Genomic DNA, 20,364 nt, shown 5'->3' with positions numbered 1-20,364 from the left:
CAGAAGTGGCAGGTGTTGGGAGGGAATCTAATGGCGGCCATGGGGAAAGCAGATTAATGCGAGTTCTTACTACTCGACACGCGCACGGGCATAAGCCGAAGGGCAGTATGGGTTGGTTCCAAGACCAGAGAGGTTGTCGGGCCGAACTGGACTCGATTCATCATTGAACTCATCGATCGAGTCTAAATCAAGAAATGTTGATCCATTTGGTTCAGAAAAGCATATGATTGCTGAATCGAAATATGCTATCTGGTCTTATCACCCAATCCTACAATATTAGCAGAAAGCAGCATCAAACAACATGTTACATTCTGATAGATACCACTTGTTGATGATAAGCTTTGAGATCGAATCAAAGATCAACGATTTTGGTGATGAAGTTCTGCAAGATAATAAATATATGATAACAAGGAAAACATATGTCCCAAAACAATAAGCCTCGAAATCAGCATAAATGACAAAAAGGTTCCTAAATCAAACACACTTGCAAACAACAAATTGGGAAGTCATAGTACACTCTTACACTCTGATAGAAAAGGGTCGTGAAAACTCATTTCTTCTTGGCAGCAGCCTTGGTGATCTTAGCACCTGTGGGATCCTTCTTCTCGACGCTCTTGATGACACCGACGGCCACTGTTTGCCGCATGTCCCTCACGGCAAAACGACCAAGCGGTGGGTATGCAGCGAAGGTCTCCACAACCATGGGCTTGGAGGGAATCATCTTGACAAAACCAGCATCGCCATTCTTCAAGAACTTGGGCTCCTTCTCGAGTTCCTTTCCTGACCTCCTGTCAATCTTGGTGAGGATCTCGGCGAATTTGACAGCAATATGGGAGGTGTGGCAGTCCAGAACAGGGGCATAGCCATTGCCGATCTGACCAGGGTGATTCATGATAATGACCTGAGAAGTGAAGCTGGCAGCCTCCTTCGCAGGATCATCCTTGGAATTGGATGCAACAAAACCTCTCTTGAGATCCTTGACGGCAACATTCTTGACGTTGAAACCGACATTGTCACCAGGCAAGGCTTCCTGGAGGGCTTCGTGGTGCATCTCAACCGACTTAACCTCAGTCGTCAGCCCAGTGGGACCAAAGGAAACAACCATACCAGGTTTGAGGATACCAGTCTCAACTCGTCCAACTGGCACGGTGCCGATGCCTCCAATCTTGTACACATCCTGGAGAGGGAGACGAAGAGGTTTGTCCGAGGGCCTCTTTGGCTCCTGAATCATGTCGAGGGCCTCGAGAAGGGTCGGGCCCTTGTACCAGTCCAGGTTGGTAGACCTCTCAATCATGTTGTCACCCTCAAACCCTGAGATGGGAACAAAGGGTATCTTCTCTGGGTTGTAGCCTACCTTCTTGAGGTAAGAAGAAACTTCCTTCACAATTTCATCATACCTAGCCTTTGAATATTTGGGGGTTGTTGCATCCATCTGTAATGTGGCATTACGGAAACTCAAAATTGTCAAATAACAGAAGTTTGCAAAATAATCCAGTTTAGAGAGAAAGATAAGCAGAGCTTTTAGACAAAAAGGTTTTCATCAAAGTGCTGGAAAAGGAACATAAATTCAAATGTAAGAATTAAGAAGAGACGGCGTATCAGAGAACAATGGAGATACAACTGATACAATTTAAACTAGACAAGTAATTCCAAATATGATTAACAAGAGAAAGATGAGAAATATGTTTCACCGAGTGGCCAAAGATGTTTACCTTGTTACAACAGCAAATCATCTGTTTGACTCCAAGAGTAAAAGCAAGCAATGCATGCTCACGAGTCTGACCGTCCTTGGAGATACCAGCTTCAAAACCACCAGTGGTAGAGTCGATGATAAGAACAGCACAGTCAGCCTGGGATGTTCCAGTAATCATATTCTTGATGAAGTCACGGTGTCCAGGAGCATCAATGACCGTGCAATAATACTTGGTGGTCTCAAATTTCCAAAGAGCAATATCAATGGTAATTCCTCTTTCACGCTCCGCCTTAAGCTTGTCAAGAACCCAAGCATACTTGAATGACCTCTTGTTCATTTCTGCAGCCTCCTTTTCAAACCTCTCGATCACACGCTTGTCAATGCCACCCAACTTGTAGATAAGATGGCCAGTGGTGGTCGACTTCCCAGAGTCGACATGACCAATGACAACAATGCTTATGTGTACCTTTTCCTTACCCATGGTGCCTGAATGGAAGAAAACACTATAAAAGTTCTAAAGAAGTATTAGATAGGAAAAAAACGAGCATCTAGAAGATATAAGCACATTCAAGAAAAACACAAACTAGGTGCTTGTTGAGGAAAAAACACAAACAATAAGTGCGAAGAAAACATGTAGTATTTGGTCCAAATCCTAAAGGAAGGTGACTCGTCATCTTAAAGACTGACTTGAATAAGGCAAATCATGAAAACTACAGAATTTAATTGATTGATGCATCCAAAAAAAAGGGAAATGAAGGATATGAGAAAGAAGACAGTAAACAATGAAGAATGCATAAGTTACCATCGCAAATCATGACCAAACCAAGAGCCCAGATGATAAAAGTAAATGTCAAAATTACCATAGCAGTACAACATGGAAATATAATAAGCACACCAGAGACCATGACTTCTATTGGTCTAGTTCTTCAATCCATACATTAGAAAAAAAAATGAACAGACAAATTTTCAAGATAGCATAGACAACTTTTCGAGAAGTGTTACTTAAAGATGGCTACCAGAAATATGAGGAGCTTATGTACCCTAAATTTTACATAAACTTCAAGGATGTCCATTCCAGGACAAACAAAGAAATAGAAAAAAATTACTTTTAAATTTATGTCACAAAATGATTTGAACTTAATATGAAAAAGACAAAAAATGGATAAAATTCAGATTGTTTACTTTCAATGGCACAACGGATGTATAATTCCCAGCATTTCACATGTTTCATTCCATTGCACATGTGAGATTAGGACAAAATACCAACTCCTAAACCAGTCACAAAACAATCAAGCAAAGTATACAATGGACGCATTGCTGCCAACATGTCAGGGAGAAGGATATCCTGAGTCAACCAGGAAGCAACTCAGAACATGAAATCCACTCGATCGAGTATCACTATATGCCTCCAGGACAAAGCTACTAAGAAATACTCAGTTTAAGTTACTCGTAGCTGAAAGCAGAGGCAAATAATCCCGATACCAACTTATATGATTAAAAGTATGAGAACGTTATAAAGTATAATAAAAGCGATAAAAAAAGACTATTTTTTTCCTCGTAATGTATTTAAAGAACATTAAGACCGTCCATCACCAACAGCAACAATAGCGCCATGATAGAGGCAGTCGAAACGGGCGACTCAATAGACGGGATCTCATAACACTTGCAAAAAAGTGAAAATTGCAACTTTAAGATCAATAACCAAATTATACATCCCAGAATCTGGAAATGGAAGAAACAAAGCCTCTGATCGTTGAGCAACTGATCATAACACAGTTAGCTTAGTCCAAGACCTAACATCAAGAACACAAAGAGTGCAGTTACTAAGGATCATAAGAAAGAGACGATAAAACTCACCGGACAATGCTCTCGAGAAGATAAGATTGGAGCACCGAGAGCAAAGAAACAACAGACGAGCGACCGGCGCAGGAGGACGGAGGCAGGATGCCATCCAGCCCATCTTATACAGCGATCTCCCAAGCCAAGACTAGGGTTTCTATCCTCGCCGTCGGATTGAAGCATCTGACGGTGATCGTTTGCGGTACTTACTGAGCCGAAGATTTAGATCGAACGGACTTTGTCCTACCACGTGTCTTTGTGTTTACGTGGAGCAAACGCTGCAACCCTTTCCCTGAGTAAGAAATAATAATAATAATAATAATAATACATATAATAGTATAAATAAACAAAACAAAATAATAATGATATTAGCTGAACAACAACACTATTGATTGAGTAAAGAAAAACCATCAAATTAAAAATCTTATGATTTTAAATGAATCGGTCTGAATTTAATTAGTCAGCTATTACATATAATATTTGATAATTTAAAAAGGATAAATTATTAGATTATAATGGACAAGAGATCAATTTGGGCTTTGGATGCCAACACCATGTAATTTATGCTTAGTATTGCTCGAAGCAACCAAACCCAACCCAACCCAACCCAACCCATTCAATCATTGTTTTCTTAGCCTCAGTTTAAGTTATTCATTTTTTTCAAAAAAAAAAAAAAAGAAGAAGATATTTTTCTTACATGTATATTTTGTTCACGTGGATTCGAACATGAGATATATTATTTATATAATAATTCATCAATAAAAGCTTCCAACTTATAAGAGTCATGGAACATTGACACACGTAGAAACGCTCTTACGAAGGTATAGCACATGAGACCTAATTAAGATTGATCTTAAATATAAGATTAATACACCGATTCCTTGTAACTACCACTAACATATGTTCATCTTATAAGAATCTAAGAAAGTCTATGAGTCGTATGTTTTCCTCACTACCATGTCAATGAAGTCCACGGTAGTATGATGATTAGCCGAGTTGGCTTTAACCGAGAGAGGTGCCGTCCAACCACTCCCAGTTGACACTCCGGTCCCTCTCTTCATCCAACGACAGCGAGAGCTAGACGGAGAAGAAGAAGAGATAAAGAGGTGGGAAAAGGGAAAAAGTTGTGTCATCATCACATCACACCAACCTGTCTGCATCAGAGAGAGAGAGAGAGAGAGAGAGAGAGAGAGAGAGAGTTGCTGGAAATCGAAGAAAACGCAGCAGAAGAAGATGATGGAGAAAAGCTTTACATGGCTGCTCCCCCTTGGCAGCATATGCATCCCAACCATCTCCGAGTCCAAAGCTAGTGGGGAACTGCTCAGATCCAAGCAAAAGATGGATGCCGTGTGGGGCTGTGTGCATGCAGATAGCATGGTTTTTGGATTTGATGTGCACTACACCGAAACAGTAAGCTATATTTTCCTTGATGTCCTCATGAAAAAGAAGAAGAAGACCACCTCATTCCGCCATTAATTATCATTCTCTTTGACCGAACAGTAAGGAATCGTCAACATAATAAATAGGAACTCCATCATTAACTCAGCTCTACAATGCTTTTCCCTGGTCAAGAGGCACTGCTGATGTAGAAGGCCCCTAATTTGACGACTGGATTAGCATGCATCTCTCATTCCAATACTTAATGACATATCCTTATGATTCATCTCCAGTTCATCATTGGATTCAAGTTGGTTGGCAGCATATCTCTAACCTTTTTCTCCACAAGGAAGATGAGATGGTGAATTGTGGTGTGGTGACTTCCATTGAATTCTCTTGACTCTTCGTTTCGGTCACAGGACTGCATTTTGCCTAACCGTCACATATTCAATGCATCGCAGAATATATGAGACTTCCCATCTCCAATCTCCGCTCTCCCCGACTCCCATCACATATCTTCCTCCGCAGTCTACGGTAAAGGTCTACGTAAGTCTTGTGTGTGGTAAGGAACCATACACAGACTTGAGAGCTCTACGTGCATGCAGCTCATGGATGAAGTCAGTCTCCTCACTGGAGAAGCAGGAACCCAAAATCTTTGGACGAGTTTCTAGATAGATAGATAGATAGATAGATGGATGGATGAATGCTTGATGCAGTAAATCATTTGATCTCTCACATGCATGGAAAGACTGGACATAGAATTCCTCCTTAAATTGAGGATTCTGAGGACAAGGAGGAGTGATCTCTGACGCACTTGTTCTAAGGTGAGTATAAGGTGGTCAATTCTGCTCGGTGATGACAGGGGTGGGTGCTGCCATGTGCACAAAGCTCTCATCTAACTGATGCTGACAACCACAACACCTGCCATCCTTCCTTCATGTTAGATTTAGTGTCAATCACAACCTGAGGAAAATATCATCATATGTAGATACGTGTACTGCTGCTTGTGGACAAGTATCAAATTTGTATGGATAAGATTGTCTCTCCTATTTTTCTCACTCTGTTGGGAGCAATACCAGCAGACAAGATAAGAAGCTTTAGATCTTGTTTGGCAATTATTGTACTGCAAAGACTAGCTGGTATTAAATTCAGATTATGGTTTCAGATTCAATCCGAAGGTTTCGTTTTTTTCTTCTGTCTCTGTTCACTCTGTGCCAGCTGAGACTCCACAGCAGCCCAGACTTCAACGATGCTGACCTCCATGGCGTCATGCTCTTCCGCCCTCGCTCTCTATATGTATTCCCCGGGACTCGAAGCAAGCCACCACCATCTCGACTCATTCCCTCCTCCCTCTTCCAAAGCCATGAAGTCCAGTGACCCCACCACCACCATCACTTCTAGCTTCCAACACTCCTCCTCCTCCTCCTCCTCCAACTCCTCCTCCCCTACATCTTCCCCCATCTCGTCGTCTCCTCCATCCCTTCCCCCGACGACCCCTCTGCCACCGGTCATTCACAGCCCCTGTGCCGCCTGCAAGATCCTCCGCCGCCGCTGCGCCGGGAAATGCGTCCTGGCGCCCTACTTCCCGCCCACCGAGCCGCTCAAGTTCACCACCGCGCATCGCGTGTTCGGTGCTAGCAACATCATCAAGCTGCTGCAGGTGAGCAATCCGCATCAACTACAAGATCTTCGACTCATCCCACCGCAAGATAACGTTAATGATCGCATGCGCTTGCAGGATCTCCCGGAGAGCCAGAGGGCGGACGCCGTGAGCAGCATGGTGTACGAGGCGAACGCCCGGATCCGGGATCCCGTCTACGGGTGTGCAGGTGCCATCTTCCAGCTTCAGAAGCAGGTGAACGAGCTCCAAGCGCAACTGGCGCAGGCGCAGGCGGAGCTCCTCAACCTGCAAGCCCAGCACAAGAACCTCATCGCCTTGATCTGCGTGGAAGTGGCTCAGAATCAGCAGGACCGCGCGCCTCGCTCCACCGACGCCCTCGCCGCCGGCAATTACCTGCTTCAGAATGATGCATACTTCCTCGATGAGATCAACCAGGAGGGCTCAGTTTGGGACGAACCCCTCTGGATATGACTCGAGATTGGACGAACACCTCAGTAGCAAATAATTCCTTAGTAATTAATCCCGTAGGAGATCGACAAAGTCGAGAGACATGAATGATGAGGAGGGAGAACCCATTCGTTGTTGTATCCCCTTGACACTACCAACAAGATCAGAGTTGCTTACTTACTTCATGTAGTCCTTTCAATTTCTACCATGTAATAATTCATGTCAATTTCCGTGAATTATGAGTTCCCCATCAACACGAGAATTTGATGTCGACAAGCTCGGAAGAGTCCTTCGTTTTCCCACTAACTTTAAATGACACAGGCAAAGAAAGTTCAAAGCTCGTAGACTTTCTTCATCACGCACCCATCTAGTGAGAACAAGGAGTTGGGTGCAAGTTCAATCCATCTTAGCTGTACAAAACTCCATGCAGATCTCCATTGACGAACCTTGCAACTAACACACACGCGCTTTAATGGTGTTTCTCAACAAAACAAATAACCTCTAGTGGGGAAGAGCAGGAAACGGTGGTACCTGAAACATTAGTCAACGTGTCAACATTGGTGAGTTAGGAGAGTAGGTTGACTACGGTATCCAATGTGCCAGCCGAGAGGCTGCGGTCAGCAAGTAGCCAAATGGAGATCGATACCGGAGGTTGACTGAAGATGAACCTCCAAGACAAAGAAGCCTCGGAACACAATACAAAAATCCTGCGAGAGTAGGCAAAGTCGCCACTGTATTGTCCGTAATTGCTCATTGTAGATTTGACCCCCGAAAGGTCCCACTGCTCACATAGTCAAAGCATCCATTGAAAAACCTACAAGGAGAAAAAAAGGAGTGCTTCAAAATCTAGTCTCATGTCTGCCTACTTCCTCCTTTGTTCCTCTGTGGATGTACCACTTGCGGGGGGTTCAATGGGAGTCGGTGAGAACACAATTTCCGGTAGCCTAGCGGAGAAGGTGGGGAGAGGAGTGACGACCAACTTCTAGTAATTGGCAGGTGGTCTTTAAGAGTTTTGAATTATAAGTAGATGTCCGGCCTTTTTGAGCGAAGTATTGATATATTGATCTCGTTAAATTTGAATCATCGATTCAAAATAGATTAATAACAATATAATGATGGTGATGTAATATATTTTTGAATCCAATTATGATGACTTCTTCTTCTTCTTCTTCTTTTTTTCTATTCTTATTATTTATTATTTTTCTATTATTTATGATGAGATGATGACATATGTAACATAAATCATTAGCTTAGAATGCTTAATCTCATGTCAATGATAGTACATTCATTTTTCCCATGTATGGTAAATTAATAGATAGTTTAAGTTTATGATTGGCATGTGGAAGGTTGTGTGTCATGATCATCTAGAGGCACAATGCACCACTTGGAATGGTGTCAATCCAGGGATAAACATCCATTTTATGGTACACATCATGTCACTTCATGTGAGTTCCGATGACTTCTAATGTCTCCACAGTGTGTATGAGCAATCAATGGAAATCTTCACAAACTTGTGAAGAAGTTTAGCATGGCAAACTTTGGGATACCAAATGGAAACTGGTCTCACAAAGGTCTCATCAGTCTCTGTCCAGGATTTGATGCTTGATCTCACGTCATGGAGCAGCTGTGACCTTTGGGGACATGGCAGATCCCTTTCTCACTCTGGAAGGAGCTTTCAGATGACTTGGTTTCTCACTTGCATCATGGAAACAAACATCAGACTTAGCAGAAGGCTGTTCTTCTTCTTCAGGTCTGAAGAACCACCATTCAACAACCTATAAAATGGTATCAGTCAGCTAAATTCGCGTGAGAAGGTGACTTGGATTGGAATCACATGACTCGCTTCAGATATCGAATGACTGCTACTATGCTACTCGACAGATATCATGAAGCATTTTATGGGATAGCAACGACTGAGTTCAGAGCATTTTATTGCTTCCATTTGCTCAGAACAGCCCTGTCTGTGAAAGGCCAGTCCCTTAAGAATCCACCTCGGGGCCCATTTGACAAGTACTGGATGTGAAGCATTTTATGGGATAGCAACGACTGAGTTCAGAGCATTTTATTGCTTCCATTTGCTCAGAACAGCCCTGTCTGTGAAAGGCCAGTCCCTTAAGAATCCACCTCGGGGCCCATTTGACAAGTACTGGATGTGTTCTGACACAATAATTAAGTCTAAGATTATGTATGATCTAGTTTGGATGTGTGTTTGATCCTCCCTATTTCCTACAATGTTACATATCTTAAGCACTAGACTGGTCATGCTGTTTGCAAGAACTTGTCATTCAAACTGCATCAGAAGAATCCAAAGTATGAGAGATGACATCTACTGTGATCTGAATGAACATACCTCAAAGAACAACTAGGTCTCACCTTTAGTCTTCTTGATTCATTCCCTTCACTCAAATTTCACTAAGATCGAATAGAAACATATTGTTCAGTGAACTGTCTTGTACTCGGAGAGGAGTAATTCGAATAACCTCTAAATGTACAAATGCAAGCAGATCCTTGTAAACCTGATGCTTCCATTGTAGAGGAAAGCAAGTAAACCCAACACCTGCTCTAAAACTGGAACCTGATTGGCCTAGCTTTGGTCATCCTGGTCGCTCCAAAGGCCTCGTTGTTGTCGACCCTTCTGGCATTCCTGTATGCAGCGCATCCGACGACATAGACGATGACAAGGGCGATGAGCATGATGACGTTGATCACTGAGACCTTCCTCCAGCTGTGCCTGAGGCTGGCCAGAACCCCGGCCTTGCACGAGTTGCACTGATAGCACAGCTGCTGCTGGTCGTTGCTCCACTGGATGCAGTCGGGGTCATCCACCGCCAACCCTGCCACCGGGTTCCAGAACGTCTCATTCACGTAGGTGTAGCCGCATGAGGTGGGCGGCTTGCAGCATCCAGACTACATCATCAATGCATCAAAGAAGTTGAGCCAATTATGCTTCACTTCATGTTCAGGTTCTAAGAATTTGTTTTTGCTATTAACTAAAAGCAAGGCCTATATTCACAATCATGCAAACAATTAGCAAAAACGAAGCTAATTCAGTAACAATTGACGAGAAGGGGCTTCCTAAGTTTCGAGATTAGCTCCATAAAACAATCCAGAGCGATGTACTCATGTTTCAGTAAGAATCAATGGATCAAAGAAGCTGAGCAAATCAAGGTTAGGTTTCCTGCTTTTTTTCAAAAGCTTTAGTCATTCCACGGATCAACATGATTCGCTTCATGTTTGGTTATAAGGATTTCTTCACCATTTACCATAAGCAAGGTCTATTCACAATCATGCAAAGAATTAGCAAAAGCAAAGCTATTTCAGTAAGAATCCACGAGGTTAGCTCTGCAAAACAATCTGGAACACTACACTCTTACCTTAATTGCTATGGTTATTATGGTGCTGAATTGGCACAGAACAAAGGTTGATGATGAGATAATCCAAGTGGAGTGATACAACAGCAGGACATGAAAAAGATCAAAGACGGCGAAACAGCCGGTGATGGTTGATGCCAGATATGTTGTTTTATGTCAAATCTACAGTAATACCGTTTGCAACTTGAACTGAACCGAGCCTTCTTCATGACAAATCCTGGATCAGGTAAAGAAGAAGAACCACAAAGAATCATAAACCCTCGGACAAGAGGTCTGAGTGCAGGATATGCAGGGAGGATTCGAGACCAAGTATGGCCTCCCACTCCATGGAACATGTGGTGCCGGGATTATTATGCTGTTGCAGGAGACAAAAGTCCTCCATGTGTCTCTTGGCTATTGGCACAAAGCTTGGGTCCCACAAGCAGTAGCATAGAAAAAGATCTCGGTCCTCAATCATGCAGCCATGGCGGTCACTTTTGTTAGTCGATAAATGAAGAAAAGACACCCCCTTCTTAATCGTTAGAACAAAGGAGAAAGAAAGAACTCATGTTTGCAGAACAGAGATATCATGATATCAATATGTAGAACAGAGAAAGCAGATTTCTCTTGGACAACAACTAATTTAGAAGCATTTGATGAGCATAAACAATAAACAACAGAAGAACCTTATTTTTGGCCTACTAATTACCGGTTGTTCTTACTCCAAAAGCATAAGCTTTCATCCATCAAAAGAGAGTTGTTTATAGGTACTAAGAATCAAGCAAGGAAATAGAAATCATAGCATAAAGAGAAGGAGCTTTTGGCTTAAAGTTGTCACCGTTAATGTTTTCTGCTGCTGAGAATTCAAATTTGTTTGGCCCAAAGACGCCATTTTTTTGCAGTCCCCTGTTCACAGACTGTTGCCCAAAAAGCAAACAGAGAAGGGCAAGGAAGGGGAACGCAAGCGGTTACCTCGATGGGGGATAGTTGCCTCTGGTAGAACATATCGGCGGACTCGGGCACCAGCACGCCGGTGGTGGGGTCGCGGACGTAGTGCGCCATGCCGGCGCAGGCGTGGCCCTCGCGCAGGCACGAGCTGATCTTGCCCCAGTAGCCGGGGTTGGCGACGCGGTCCCGGAGCCAGCCGGAGTAGTCGACGAGCTGGTACTCGAGGAAGGCGCGGTTGAGGACGACCTGGCCGCGGCCGCGGTCGGTGACGGCGAAGGCGAAGATGATGAAGCCGAGGAGGGCGGCCACGACGACGAACATGGCGAAGAGGTAGGCGCGGAGGAGCCAGGAGAGGCGGTAGCAGGCGCCGGCGAAGCCCATGAGGGAGATGACCATGATGGTGATGCCGATGATGATGAGCGGCCACTGCAGGAAGCGGAGGCAGTCGGTGGAGTTGGCCCGGGCGCTCAGCCATATACCGCCGCCCAGCACGGGGATCGATATCAGGAACGTTACAAAGTTGACGGCCCCTATCAGGCTTGTGCTCCCTCGAATCATCTCTCCTCCTCTCCTCTCGTGCAAAGGTGGTCTTTTTACCTTCCTCCTCTCGGTGTTCTGCTTCCATCGAAGTGGTGATGCAAAGATAAATATGAGTAGGGGAGGAGAGTAGCCATCAATGAAGTCATCATCATGTGGCATTCATGTGGGTTTGGGACTTACAGGTAGAGGGAGTTTGTGCCATGCCACACTGCCTCCTTTCTGCTCAGAGAAAGAAGAGTTGACCGAGTCCCAGCATGGAAGAAGATTCTTGATATTGTTTTGTAAACAAAACTTGAGCTCCACAATCTCTGTGTTTTTTTTTTTTTTTTTTTCCTTTCAATTAAATTTTTTTAGTTTCATTAAACTGCATATAAATATTAATCATTAAAATATTTTTATTTTTATAAAATAATAAATATGATATTTGAACTAGTCCTTTTGATAATCTATCATATCATTTGCTCGGAGAAAAAATCGTTGACGTCTTAGTTAGTTAGTTCGATATGATCCGGATCCATATGAGTTGGACTGTCAAAGGTGTCTTTAAGGTGAGAATGTTCAACTTCCGATATGTCACCTATATGAAAATCGAGGTCGAAAAAGGTTTTTCGATTTAATCTTTTTGATGCTTAAGTTAGTAACCTAAGATATCAGAGTGTATGTACGTTCAAGTTTCTTATTTTTTCTTATATGTTAAAGATAATTTTTTATACATAATTATAAAAGGTACGAAGGAAGTTTGTGATTATCTTTATCGACATAAACGACGAGAATGAAGTCTATAATAAATACGGTTGTCCTCTTCCCTCTTTGGATGATGACGTGTTGAATGATTAGTCGGCAATGTATCTCTTATCACTAGTCAAACTAATTAGTATTATAAAAAAAATATACTATAATATTATTAAAAAATAGTATATATATAATAGTTATATTTGTATTATAAATTATGTATTTGATATTGATAATCCATTCGACATGGTATTGATTTACCGTAAATTATTAGTTAGTATCAACTACGTTTAATTTGCATCATAATTTTCTTAATCTTTTTTTTTTATATTTTATAAATTAAATATTTAGCTCTAAAGGAAAAGAGAAGAATAATTATAGTCATGTCATGGGTCATCATCATTCTCAATAATTGATTGGTCACTTTACAATGGTCCATATGCAATCTCTATTTCTTGTTCTTCCCATTCAATAAAGAGCAAAGTAGAAGGATCCAATGAAAGAAAAAGCTACCAAACTTTGCATGAATCTTCTCCTCTGGCCACATGAAAATGACCGAAAATATACATAACATCTCAAAAAGCAAAAAGAAAAAATATATAGTTATATTTATCCTCACAAAAGTTAAAAAAAAAAAAAGAGAAAGAGATTAAAGTATAATAAACATAATATCGGGGAGAAAAAGATCTTTGATAATAAATGAAAATTTCAGATCAATAATAGATCATAATTTAGAAAAATCGATTTCAGATTTATATGATTCGACCCTCGTTATTTATGCTCGTAAAGAAAAATCAAATTACTCGTCCTGAGACAAAACTATAAATTATCTTTAAGTTAAGAGTCGACATATACATCATCTCACATTTATATTATTTTTTATTATCTTCATGGATCCAAAAATATTTATTAGTGGGAGTATACTTTAGAACTGTGCACAGATATCACAGGAATATTTCTGATGTGAGTTGGCAAATCTCACAGCCGCTACAGCCACACATCACAAGCGAATCACGCAGTGAATTCTGATACCATTCTGCTTCAATCCTTTGCGTGGTTCTACGAAAAGAAGCAAACTACTTTCCATAAAGCATGAGGCATTTGAATGGCTTTTCATTCTGCTGCATGACTTCGAGAGAGAGAGAGAGAGAGGAGGAGGATAGAGATGAATCCTTCTCTCCTTGGCTGGTTTTTACGACTGTGACTTCACACCCACAGCACATTGGTGTTAAGCATGTCACAGACGGACCGAAAGTACACTTTCATCTCATGATTAGATTTGCAGAGTGGCCTTAAGATGCTCTTTTCTGTGTGTCTACTCATCAAGGAGAGTTGTTTGCCTTTTGGCCAGAATTTGTGATGGAGAAACAGTCATGCATCTTTGATTCGATTGGATGAGAAATTAGTATGAGTGAAGTTATCTCAATGGAGTTGACGAACACAGCAAGCAATTTGACTCACAACTTTGAATATTTTGCTAACCTTCCATGTCCTATTCAAAAAGTCGATCCAATGAGAGGAAAAGGGCAGTCTGTGGTAGCTTCGTGAGTAAGCAAGCACCTCAAGTGACCAATTGCTTGTTCCTCTGTGCCATCTCTTTTCTAAATTTGACTTGATGGATCGATGATATGGATAACTATATTTGATCAATACTCAAAATTAGAGAAAATTGATTTGGTTTATAAGATTAAATAAAAATATTAGTATATCATATAGTCGATACCTCGGAATCATGCCCAAACCTAACATAATATAGTCGATACCTTGATACCATATTGTCATGAACTTAGTTGATTTTGCCTAAGCCATACGTTACCCTTACATTTTCGTCCGCAAAGGTCAGTCTCCAAAATTTCTTATAATTCCCTAAAATTTTTTTATAATTCCTTAAGGACCTGTAAAAAAAAAAAATGATTAAAGGAAGCATTTAACTTTACAAGCAGATTTCGCAAGCTCTAAATGATTGTACGATAAAAGATCTAAGGTAGTTCGTTGTGGTCAAAAATCTTTGTAAGTGCCCACATGACTAATATGGAACAAGATAGTGAACTAATCTTAAACAATATTTTAAAGGCTCATCTAGTCATGTGCCACCTAGTTAACTTCAAGGTATTGTATTATTTGACACTTCGCATCACTTTATAAAACTAAAAATAAAAAAAGACTATCTAGATGATTTTTTATTTTTAATTTTACTTTTGTACGATGTGCACACAACTTATGTTTACATGACTAAAACAATCACAAAAGTCATTCAAAATGAGACTATTAAACCTACTACAAGCTCTTTTATATATTAGAAAAAATATAATAAAATTAAAAGATATTGATATATATATATATAAACATTACATTGAGCATCCTTTCTATATATTTGTCCATAACAATACGACACTTAAGCTTATAAGGTTGAATAAATATTATTGCATGCCAGATTTGAGAGAGACATGCCACTTTCTCTATAACTAAATATCTATCACGAGAATAATAGTATTACGAGTTAAGTACGGGGAAGGGATACCACTTTTCCATGATCCACATCTACCACACGAGTGTAACAGTGTTGTGAGCTTATTATAAAATAGTTTTTTAGGTATATTTTAGTATATATATCTTTTTCTAAAACATAAGTCAAATCCATTGGATCCATAATGATTTAAGCATAAGTAGGCAGAGCGTCCCAACATAGTTTTATAGGGGTTCGTCATGTTCAAAATCAAGTAAGGTTGATATTGACTGAATTCAACTCTTGATAATTAAAAAGGATTTCAATTGACTTTGAATCAATATGTAACCCAAGACAATAAAAAATTAATTATAAAATTAAAAGATTTATGTAATCTCATCCAATAGTGAATTAAATACATAAATGATATAACTCTCGTATTCCAACATATCATCTTATGATATACATAGATCATATTATTATTATTTATTAATTATTTTTAAAGTACCTTTCTCACCCTATAATAGCCTGACAAGCTTACTATAAAAGCATATATGTAGATAAATTAGCGTCATTCGATCATAATCTGTTGACTTCCACACAATAACTAATGCCACCTGATATCATATAACAATTAATGGAATCAAGAAACAATATGATTCTCTTCTGCTAAACAAACCTCTTTTGATGCACGTCTCACGAACACACGGCAAGTCCAAAACAACTACTCTCATCTTGGATTTCTGCTACAGTAACGCTCAGAAGAGGTACGTGGCGTTGGCGGTGGAACACGCGGCACACATCAGACTGTTACAGCCCGCCACGTTTTAACATGCTTGTTCCCCCCTCTTCCACACCTTCCGGTTCGGAGTCACTCGTGAGAAGACCATCGTGAAGCTCCACTGGTTTCAGAGAGAGAGAGATGGGGTCAGAGACGTTCTTGGAAGTCATCTTGGCCATCTTGTTACCACCTGTGGGAGTCTTCCTGCGATATGGCTGTGGTGTAAGCTCTCTCTCTCTCTCTCTCTCTCTCTCTCTCTCTCTCTCTCTGTGATCAGAATCGGACATTTATGGGGTGATCTCGCAGGTGGAGTTCTGGATCGACCTGCTGTTGACGATACTGGGTTACATACCAGGAATAATTTACGCCATATATGTGTTGGTAGGATAGTGATGCATGTAGATGGAATGTAGATGGAGGAGGGATCATTACATAGTAGTAGTGGCAGCAAGAAGACGACATGAAGATGTTTCGTGGATAAACGATGATCTACTCTCACTTTTTTTTATAATAAAGCTTGTTTTTTCTTTTGTTTTTCGCAAGTGGTATTGAATTCCCATTCGCATTTTCCTGTTGTTGTTGTTGTGCCTGCAAATTAGCAACCTAACACCTCATTAAACCATTGCATGTGTTGATGCCGATTAGACCATCAGAAGCAGCAGTGGTATTGGTACACCAATTCAATGAATCATGATCTCAATTATCCTATCGATCACCATCTTGAGTGACTCCCAAGTCAAGAATCGAAGTGCCAAAATTTGAATCAACCTTATAATCGATTCCAGCTATAATAACTTATTGTTTCACTTTGGGTCCTTCAAGATTGATTGAAATGTAGTCATGCAAGTACAGCTCTTTCTCTGTTAATTTTGCTGACTTGAGAATGAAGCTTCGGTTCTGATTAGGGACAAACGATTACAGATTTCAGACATTGCTCAATGTCCAAAACAAAACCTTCTCGTCCTAAGTTGAGTAGAGAACTAACTTTAGTGTCATTTCTTTCCCCAGTGCTGTGCCCATATTTTGTCCTTGAAAGTTGTTCATTCTGCAGGAGACATATTTTCCTTTTCAATGTTGATGGTAGGGGGATCACATTGATAATTGTTCTGGTTCTCTGTTGCCTGTGTTTCTGAGTGTTTCCAAAGGACTCCGGAACTTCCATCAATCAGGATCATAGCTTCACCTTCCACTGGGATATTGGCCGTATGCTTTGGATGCGGATCACCATCTCGCTCTTTTGTACTTGGTTTTGGCAGTAGATCGCATTCAGCTTTGTTGACAACCGATGCATCAAAAACCTTTAATGGGCTATGGAAATCCTTGACGATGGGACTTGATTCCTTTTGTGCTTCTGATGTATCAGTCAAGCCACCCGATACAACAAGCTTCGGTAGTCGTTTAAGTGATGGGGACTCTGCAAGTGGACTCCGAGATAAAGCTGTTGATCGTGGAGAATCAGAATCGATGGCCATGTCCTGGTTTGCAGGTGACACATGTTGAATCTTTTTGGGTTTCGTTTTGTTCCCTGAATCAGACTTGTTGGGTACTCCAGTGGTGGTTTTGGGGAAACTGGGCTGCTGCCGAGGCTCTGAAACTGTTTTGACATCGCAGGCAAGAGATTTCTTCTGCATATCCAAATTAAAATCAATGTTAGAACAGGTAAAAGTTGCAAAAGACAATGGAGGTGGCTAGGATAAGAAATGTGGACGTACTGCATCGAAGTAGCCAATTTTTGGAGTTGGCATTTTGAGTCCTGAAGGTTTGTAGCATTTTGCCCCAGAGCTATCGTTAGGGCAACTTTTTGGATGAACTTTGGTAACAAGTAGTCCGTTTGATTGTCCAATATCTTCAGAACTGAGATTTGATTGGAGACCTGGAGGATGAACTTCTTCGTTGTCAGCACCAGGTTCAATGCCATCAATCAATGGTTTAACAGCAGAGAAAGTCGATGAAGATGATCCTGAAGTGACACTGTCGAAGGAGCTACTCGGAGAAGCAATTGAAGATAACTTGACAGAAGAATTTGGAGATACTGCACTGTTACTTGTATTTCTGCTAATTTTAGATCCACTCGTCCTCATGGATGCTTTATTGGTGATTGATCCAGATAGAGATCGATTGATAGCTCTGGAAGTACTTCTCGATCTTGTCGTCTCGGAAGGAGACTTACGTGCTGTGTCTCTCGAATTGTCAACCAGTTTCGGAGTAGGTTTTGGTGAACGGGAGGACTTTATAGTGTCACAAGAACCTCCTTTTATTTTCTTAGAAACTACAGCAGATTTCTGAGTTGCTGCATTGCCTGCCAAACCCACAATTGGATGAGAATTGATTACCAAAGCATACAGTAAAAGTAATTGCATTGCTCAAAGATGCAAGAGGATCCCTAATGAAATTGTACCTGGGATATCTTTTTTACTACTAGTTTTTATCTGGTTGTTTCCAGAAACAAGATTTGTCTTTGTTGGCATTGCTGGAAGAGTTCCTCTGGACAAAACCCTCGGTGGCTTTAACATCTTTGAATTAGTAACTCCATCAGCACCCTTCATAAAAGTATGAAATGTGAGCTCGACTAGAAAAATGTTTCGATTTGTTTGTATAATTAGATGGCCATAATTATTTGAAGTAAGGAAAATCTTAGAGCCTAAGGAAACTAGTATATAGCACGCGCATACCACATTTGTAACAACAGTGGCTGCTCTGGTGGCACTCTCACGAAGATGGTTGCTAACACCATGTCGCTCTGATGCCACAGGAGTGCACTTCTGATGACATGAGAGTTGTTAAGAACTCAAGTACATCAGCAATATGAACCAGTGAGATGAATACGAATAACGAAAACGTACCTTATTATGGGAAGATGGTTCGAGTTTCATTGATGCTGCAAAGCAGTATGATTGACTCATTTAGAAGAATTGCAAGCCACACAAACAGAAGCAAAATTATGGCAAAAAATCTACCACCAAGTGTTTCGAATATCTAAGAACATTCTTATATCCAAGGGAGAGTTCACCTCGCCTCGCTGGGTTGTTTTTCTTGATGGGCTGTGCCACATTCAAAGCTTTCTCTCCGGTACCAAAGGTCATCTGAATGGAAGCTCGAACATTTTCGAACAAATCTACCTCAAGATTCTCCAGTGCCCAGCTATCATTATCTAAAGTTGATGTTGATTCTGTTGATTTCCTTGCATCTTCCATAATTATAGGAAGTGAACATGCTTGAGTCTTCTTAAATGTGCTGTTCACGATGGCCAGTTCCTCATGATTCAGAACTCCTGTGGACAACAGATAAGATTCATCAAGCTTATAAAGTTCAGTTCAAAGATATGGAATGTTTGGTTGGTATCACAAACGCCATACCTTCGCTCGTAAAAAAGGCACTATCCCAGGCTAAACTTTTCCGCAAGTTGCATTTGCCAGTCTTTGTTTTATTATACTCTGGGGACTCTGAAAGATCGAGGGCTTGTTCTATTTGCTTGTTTATTTTCACTTGATTCCCGCTTTCCTCCGAACCAACAATCACTGATTGAAAACAGTAACTCTCAACATGATTTTCAGAAAGACCTCTAAGATTAAAGAACTAGAGCAAATATGTAAGAACGATGAGCACTGACAAATAACAAGCTCTAGATCATGCAACTATGATTGTAACACGGCTCTCAACAAAAAAAGAAAAAAATGATCAAAGTCCACATCGATGCAGAGACAATCATAGCATCATAAACAGGTTGCTGAAGAGCGTGCAGGAAGATGGTAATCACTATGTCGAACATAACAAACACAATCATAGGAGTTGGAAGTTAAGCATAAAAGACCATCCCAAACTTGTAATTGGATATATGTAATTCTCATGGATTGTGATTCTGACTGACAAGCATTGTCAACAATTACCATAATGTTCATCTCAGCTTTATCTGGTATGACTAAGGATATAAGCCAAAGATGAAGAGGTTTCCTTGTCGAATATGTATCAAGAAACATGCATCAATCAAAGAAACATATTCACAAACACAAGACACGCAAGACATGGTAGCTTTGTCATTGTTCTAGTGATCAATATTTAACCTTGTGCATTATAAATCGATTCTTTATGAGTCTACAGACATCAAAGTTCCACAATCGACCTATCTGTCCATGTGGGGCAGATCAAACCCAAGCACATCAAATCAAACGGATCAAAGACACAAGAACCATCGACCACATCAAGATTTGTCAGGATATCGTCAAAAAGGAAAGAAAGAAAGAAACGCGATGAGCACCTGGCGAGATCTGACCGATGAAGCCGTCGCAAGGGGAGGACGTGAGCAGATCATCCTCCGACGCGACGTCGATCAGAGAGAGCCTCTCCATGCTTCCTCCAAGACCCGATCGCCTCGCGAGCACCCCCAAATCGACTCGAAGAAGCAAGGAAGCGAACGAGAGAAGTGGAGATCGGAGTTCGGAGGCAAGGCAGAAAAGGCCGACTCGGGAAATGAAATGATTTCATTTGGAATAATATAATTTGATTTGTATATACACACTCCTCTTTTTTCAGCAAATGCAGTTGCCCTTTCTCTGTTGTCTTTGGTCGTGGTCGCGAAAAGAAGAGTGAAGT

General features: G+C 41.0%; 5 protein-coding genes across 8 annotated transcripts; 2 read left to right on the top strand and 3 right to left on the bottom strand.

Moving 5' to 3' along the window:
* Positions 1-380: 380 nt before the first annotated feature.
* LOC103969009 (elongation factor 1-alpha) lies at positions 381-3,692 on the bottom strand. Of its 3 annotated transcripts, none has more exons than XM_009382403.3 (3): positions 3,551-3,692; positions 1,713-2,179; positions 381-1,432 (listed from the first exon to the last, which is right to left on the bottom strand). In XM_009382403.3, the coding sequence occupies exons 1-3, from the start codon at positions 3,651-3,653 to the stop codon at positions 551-553; spliced, it is 1,452 nt and encodes a 483-aa protein (XP_009380678.3). In that variant the 5' UTR covers positions 3,654-3,692; the 3' UTR covers positions 381-550. The 3 variants fall into 3 exon arrangements, with proteins under 3 accessions (XP_009380678.3, XP_064943930.1, XP_009380679.3); XM_065087858.1 differs by having other exon boundaries at positions 1,713-2,207; positions 3,551-3,646; XM_009382404.3 differs by having other exon boundaries at positions 1,713-2,196; positions 3,551-3,637.
* A 2,312-nt stretch (positions 3,693-6,004) lies between these two features.
* LOC135596102 (LOB domain-containing protein 1-like) lies at positions 6,005-7,213 on the top strand. Its single transcript, XM_065087857.1, has 2 exons — positions 6,005-6,569; positions 6,648-7,213. Exons 1-2 carry the CDS (start codon positions 6,159-6,161, stop codon positions 6,999-7,001), a joined length of 765 nt encoding a protein of 254 aa, XP_064943929.1. The 5' UTR covers positions 6,005-6,158; the 3' UTR covers positions 7,002-7,213.
* Positions 7,214-9,346: 2,133 nt separating this feature from the next.
* LOC103969007 (tetraspanin-3) lies at positions 9,347-12,016 on the bottom strand. Its single transcript, XM_018819526.2, has 2 exons — positions 11,300-12,016; positions 9,347-9,884 (listed from the first exon to the last, which is right to left on the bottom strand). Exons 1-2 carry the CDS (start codon positions 11,972-11,974, stop codon positions 9,540-9,542), a joined length of 1,020 nt encoding a protein of 339 aa, XP_018675071.2. The 5' UTR covers positions 11,975-12,016; the 3' UTR covers positions 9,347-9,539.
* Positions 12,017-15,596: 3,580 nt separating this feature from the next.
* Positions 15,597-16,316, top strand: LOC135596101 (salt stress-induced hydrophobic peptide ESI3-like). Its single transcript, XM_065087856.1, has 2 exons — positions 15,597-15,996; positions 16,081-16,316. Exons 1-2 carry the CDS (start codon positions 15,916-15,918, stop codon positions 16,162-16,164), a joined length of 165 nt encoding a protein of 54 aa, XP_064943928.1. The 5' UTR covers positions 15,597-15,915; the 3' UTR covers positions 16,165-16,316.
* Positions 16,317-16,513: 197 nt separating this feature from the next.
* Positions 16,514-20,324, bottom strand: LOC103969860 (uncharacterized). Of its 2 annotated transcripts, none has more exons than XM_065087854.1 (8): positions 20,030-20,324; positions 19,131-19,292; positions 18,785-19,045; positions 18,618-18,652; positions 18,447-18,533; positions 18,173-18,314; positions 17,487-18,073; positions 16,514-17,399 (listed from the first exon to the last, which is right to left on the bottom strand). In XM_065087854.1, the coding sequence occupies exons 1-8, from the start codon at positions 20,118-20,120 to the stop codon at positions 16,815-16,817; spliced, it is 1,950 nt and encodes a 649-aa protein (XP_064943926.1). In that variant the 5' UTR covers positions 20,121-20,324; the 3' UTR covers positions 16,514-16,814. The 2 variants fall into 2 exon arrangements, with proteins under 2 accessions (XP_064943926.1, XP_018675070.2); XM_018819525.2 differs by having other exon boundaries at positions 18,447-18,536; positions 20,030-20,323.
* Between the last annotated feature and the right edge of the window lie 40 nt (positions 20,325-20,364).

The sequence above is a fragment of the Musa acuminata genome, chromosome BXJ1-10 (genome assembly GCF_036884655.1).
Source record: "Musa acuminata AAA Group cultivar baxijiao chromosome BXJ1-10, Cavendish_Baxijiao_AAA, whole genome shotgun sequence".
Taxonomy (NCBI): Eukaryota; Viridiplantae; Streptophyta; class Magnoliopsida; order Zingiberales; family Musaceae; genus Musa; species Musa acuminata.
Note: the sequence above shows the minus strand (reverse complement) of the source record. Positions and strands in the feature narration are given on the sequence as shown.